Here is a 5,176-nt window from a genome sequence, read left to right as displayed (position 1 = left end):
GCCCAAGATTTGATGCAGGTTTTATAAAGCACAACGTGCCTGGCATACCATAGCATTGTATCTCTGAAGTCTAAACAAAATTGTACGTTTCTTGTATAGAATTGCGTGGGAAATCTTGGCTAACCAATTGTGTGAAATGATCAATTAGCCTTTCAAGTTGTCCATCTAAAATGAATGAAGTAATGACCTCTGGAAACTCATATAAATGTATTTATAAACCATTTTACCCAAGTCCTTTTTGGAAAAAGATACATCCACAGTAGCGAGCTGTGCATCATAACAAAACAGTCAAAACACCCAGCCCGAACACTCAATCCATTTCACTCATTTTCCAGCTTCGCCACTTTCAACTACTGGTTAGTTCTACTTTGCTATTGAACATCTCACCCTCGATTTGTCCATGAATAGTAATGAGTTTTTCTTACAGTAACGGTATTAGTATTTGTCTCCTTAGCATACTGACTGGCAAGTCATCAACTACAAACACAATCCCACAGAAGAACGTGCATTTGGGTGGCCAAGAGCGGAGGATGGAGAGAAGCCATAACTTATTAGTATTGCAGATGTGAGAGTTGCATCGCATCCTTCTCACACGGATAAATTGAGTTGCCAATAACTTGTTGAGTGTTTAAGTGACATGTGTGGTGTAAAATATATTAATTTTAAATTCAAGTCCTTTATAAACAAGGAGGGAGCAATGATACTCCTCAGTACTTTATGAGAAAAGGCTTTCATCTCTCACTCTCTCTGGTCATTTTTAGCCGCCATTTTGGATACCCTCTAATTGAAGATAGAAATTACAAGTTGGAATACAACTAGTTCCAAATCACCAACTAAATTAGTAGACAGAGCAGATTTAGTTTTCTATTTCCATGCCTAACTGGTACTGTATATATTCAAAATACATGAACTGAGAATGCCCCCTCCCGATTTCAATTTCTCAACGTGGTTAATGTGGAACTGAAACACTGCTCAATTTCAGGCACGTAGTGACAGAGTCACTGTTAAAAAGGTATATGATTTGTTACAATACTTAACAGCACCACTTTGGCTTAGAGCTAGAAATGTATGTTGGTTCTGAAAGTTGCAGGGGCTGAGGCAAGTACAGTAAAATAGTTCAATTCAGTGACTGATACACACAAACTTGTTGAGCAAATTTATTCAACTCTCTGAACTCCTACACTTGTGGTAGAACAGGTGGTTATGGTATTCAACAGATTAAATGGGCCAACAGTGAAAGAGCTAGTCAGCAACAATGATTCAAAAAAATCAATCTAAAATTTATTGCCGTGTTTCCAACCCTGTCATTTTTGCACGAGTGTGGGTTCGCAGATCACTTTTTTAAAAAAAAATTCTCCAAGAGGAAACCAAACAAAAAAATAAAAGGCAGAAGAAAGAACCAAGGAAAAGTCACAATGCACTGACCAGACTTTCCAAAAAAAAACTGCAAAGTTCTGGGAGGTTTTCTAAAAATTTACAGGAAAAAAAGAAGCCATTGGGCAGTTCTAGTCGACACCATGATGTCATTTTTTGTATTTTTTTTTTTTTTTTTGACTACAACTAGTACGTACAGTCACACGTTACATTGTCATCTTGACTGCAGAAAACTCTTGCATGATGTCACCACATCGATAAAGTCTGGGAAAGGATGGGGGAGAAGGAAGGGCAGGAGAAAGAGGCGCGTAGTCACTTCTTCATTGGCTGATAAACTGAGGCATTAGGATCAAGTCCTGAAGGGCTCGTTTCCACAAATTTGGAGGAATAATGCGGTGTCACAGGGCTCAGAGTGCTGGTTGCTGCTGTGTACGCAATGCTGGGCATTACAGCCATAACCTCAGCAATTTTCTGTTTCAATTCCTTGATTTCCTGATCCTTCTGAATAATTTGCCCTGGAAAAGATAACACATAGACAATTGATCAGAAAATATCCAAACCTCCAAAGAACCAAAGTTCAATTAGATGAACTGCAGTTTGTGAATTCCTAGCAAACAAGTTAACAAAACAGGCGGCACAGTGGCTGGCACTGCTGTCTCACAGCACCAGGGACCTGGGTTCAAATCCAGACTTGGGTGTCTGTGTGTGGAGTTTGCACGTTCTCCCAGTGTCTGCGTGGGTTTCTTCTGGTTGCTCCGGTTTCCTCCCACACTCCAAAGATGTGTGGGTTAGGTGGATTGGCCGTGCTAAATTGCCCCTTAGTGTTAAGGGGACTAGCTAGGGTAAATGCATGGGGTTATGGGGATAGGGCCTGGGTGGGATTGTGGCTGGTGCAGACTCGATGGGCCAAATGGCCTCCTTCTGCACTGTAGGAGGGGGCGGGCGGGCGGGGCGGGGGAGGGGGGCGGGCGGGGGCGGGGGAGGGGGCGGGGAGGGGGCGGGCGGGCGGGGGAGGGGGCGGGCGGGCGGGGGAGGGGGCGGGCGGGCGGGGGAGGGGGCGGGCGGGCGGGGGAGGGGGCGGGCGGGCGGGGGAGGGGGCGGGCGGGCGGGGGAGGGGGCGGGCGGGCGGGGGAGGGGGCGGGCGGGCGGGGGAGGGGCGGCGGGCGGGGGGAGGGGGCGGGCGGGCGGGGGAGGGGGCGGGCGGGCGGGGGAGGGGGCGGGCGGGCGGGGGAGGGGGCGGGCGGGCGGGGGAGGGGGCGGGCGGGCGGGGGAGGGGCGGGCGGGCGGGGGAGGGCGGGCGGGGGAGGGGGCGGGCGGGGGAGGGGGCGGGCGGGCGGGCGGGGGAGGGGGCGGGCGGGCGGGGGAGGGGGCGGGCGGGCGGGGGAGGGGGCGGGCGGGCGGGGGAGGGGGCGGGCGGGCGGGGGAGGGGGCGGGCGGGCGGGGGAGGGGGCGGGCGGGCGGGGGAGGGGGCGGGCGGGCGGGGGAGGGGGCGGGCGGGCGGGGGAGGGGGCGGGCGGGCGGGGGAGGGGGCGGGCGGGCGGGGGAGGGGGCGGGCGGGCGGGGGAGGGGGCGGGCGGGCGGGGGAGGGGGCGGGCGGGCGGGGAGGGGGCGGGCGGGCGGGGGAGGGGGCGGGCGGGCGGGGGAGGGGGCGGGCGGGCGGGGGAGGGGGCGGGCGGGCGGGGGAGGGGGCGGGCGGGCGGGGGAGGGGGCGGGCGGGCGGGGAGGGGGCGGGCGGGCGGGGGAGGGGGCGGGCGGAGGGGGAGGGGGCGGGCGGAAGGGGGAGGGGGCGGGCGGAAGGGGGAGGGGGCGGGCGGAAGGGGGAGGGGGCGGGCGGAAGGGGGAGGGGGCGGGCGGAAGGGGGAGGGGGCGGGCGGAAGGGGGAGGGGGCGGGCGGAAGGGGGAGGGGGCGGGCGGAAGGGGGAGGGGGCGGGCGGAAGGGGGAGGGGGCGGGCGGAAGGGGGAGGGGGCGGGCGGAAGGGGGAGGGGGCGGGCGGAAGGGGGAGGGGGCGGGCGGAAGGGGGAGGGGGCGGGCGGAAGGGGGAGGGGGCGGGCGGAAGGGGGAGGGGGCGGGCGGAAGGGGGAGGGGGCGGGCGGAAGGGGGAGGGGGCGGGCGGAAGGGGGAGGGGGCGGGCGGAAGGGGGAGGGGGCGGGCGGAAGGGGGAGGGGGCGGGCGGAAGGGGGAGGGGGCGGGCGGAAGGGGGAGGGGGCGGGCGGAAGGGGGAGGGGGCGGGCGGAAGGGGGAGGGGGCGGGCGGAAGGGGGAGGGGGCGGGCGGAAGGGGGAGGGGGCGGGCGGAAGGGGGAGGGGGCGGGCGGAAGGGGGAGGGGGCGGGCGGAAGGGGGAGGGGGCGGGCGGAAGGGGGAGGGGGCGGGCGGAAGGGGGAGGGGGCGGGCGGAAGGGGGATGGGGCGGGCGGAAGGGGGATGGGGCGGGCGGAAGGGGGATGGGGCGGGCGGAAGGGGGATGGGGCGGGCGGAAGGGGGATGGGGCGGGCGGAAGGGGGATGGGGCGGGCGGAAGGGGGATGGGCGGGCGGAAGGGGGATGGGCGGGCGGAAGGGGGATGGGGCGGGCGGAAGGGGGATGGGGCGGGCGGAAGGGGGATGGGGCGGGCGGAAGGGGGATGGGGCGGGCGGAAGGGGGATGGGCGGGCGGAAGGGGGATGGGGCGGGGCGGAAGGGGGATGGGGCGGGCGGAAGGGGGATGGGGCGGGCGGAAGGGGGATGGGGCGGGCGGAAGGGGGATGGGGCGGGCGGAAGGGGGATGGGGCGGGCGGAAGGGGGATGGGGCGGGCGGAAGGGGGATGGGGCGGGCGGAAGGGGGATGGGGCGGGCGGAAGGGGGATGGGGCGGGCGGAAGGGGGATGGGGCGGGCGGAAGGGGGATGGGGCGGGCGGAAGGGGGATGGGGCGGGCGGAAGGGGGATGGGGCGGGCGGAAGGGGGATGGGGCGGGCGGAAGGGGGATGGGGCGGGCGGAAGGGGGATGGGGCGGGCGGAAGGGGGATGGGGCGGGCGGAAGGGGGATGGGGCGGGCGGAAGGGGGATGGGGCGGGCGGAAGGGGGATGGGGCGGGCGGAAGGGGGATGGGGCGGGCGGAAGGGGGATGGGGCGGGCGGAAGGGGATGGGGCGGGCGGAAGGGGGATGGGGCGGGCGGAAGGGGGATGGGGCGGGCGGAAGGGGGATGGGGCGGGCGGAAGGGGGATGGGGCGGGCGGAAGGGGGATGGGGCGGGCGGAAGGGGGATGGGGCGGGCGGAAGGGGGATGGGGCGGGCGGAAGGGGGATGGGGCGGGCGGAAGGGGGATGGGGCGGGCGGAAGGGGGATGGGGCGGGCGGAAGGGGGATGGGGCGGGCGGAAGGGGGATGGGGCGGGCGGAAGGGGGATGGGGCGGGCGGAAGGGGGATGGGGCGGGCGGAAGGGGGATGGGGCGGGCGGAAGGGGGATGGGGCGGGCGGAAGGGGGATGGGGCGGGCGGAAGGGGGATGGGGCGGGCGGAAGGGGGATGGGGCGGGCGGAGGGGGATGGGGCGGGCGGAAGGGGGATGGGGCGGGGGGAAGGGGGATGGGGCGGGGAAGGGGGATGGGGCGGGCGGAAGGGGGATGGGGCGGGTGAGGAAGGGGATGTGGCGGGAGGAGTGGGATGGGGGGAGGGTGGAGGAGTGGGATTGGGGGGGGGGAGGAGTGGGATTGGGGGGGGTGGGGAGGAGTGGGGTTGGGGGGGGGTGGAGTGGGATTGAGGGGGGGGGTGAGTGGGATGGGGGGGGGAGGGGTGGGATGGGGGGGGAGGGAGTGTTGCGATGGGTGGGG

At 65.1% G+C, this 5,176-nt stretch overlaps 1 protein-coding gene across 3 annotated transcripts in view; it reads right to left on the bottom strand.

The window, feature by feature from the left end:
- Window positions 1-205: 205 nt before the first annotated feature.
- The window catches only part of maco1b (macoilin 1b), a 96,573-nt gene continuing 91,602 nt past the window's right edge, over window positions 206-5,176 (bottom strand). For all 3 annotated transcript variants that reach the window (XM_078237939.1, XM_078237937.1, XM_078237938.1), the window contains one exon: window positions 206-1,889. In XM_078237939.1, coding sequence (XP_078094065.1) covers window positions 1,687-1,889 — 203 coding nt within the window. In that variant the 3' untranslated portion in view covers window positions 206-1,686. The remainder of the gene's footprint in view (window positions 1,890-5,176) is intronic.

This window comes from Mustelus asterias, chromosome 21 (assembly GCF_964213995.1).
Source record: "Mustelus asterias chromosome 21, sMusAst1.hap1.1, whole genome shotgun sequence".
Classification (NCBI taxonomy): Eukaryota; Metazoa; Chordata; class Chondrichthyes; order Carcharhiniformes; family Triakidae; genus Mustelus; species Mustelus asterias.
The sequence above is the reverse complement of the archived record's forward strand: the minus strand, read 5'-3'. Positions and strand labels throughout refer to the sequence as shown.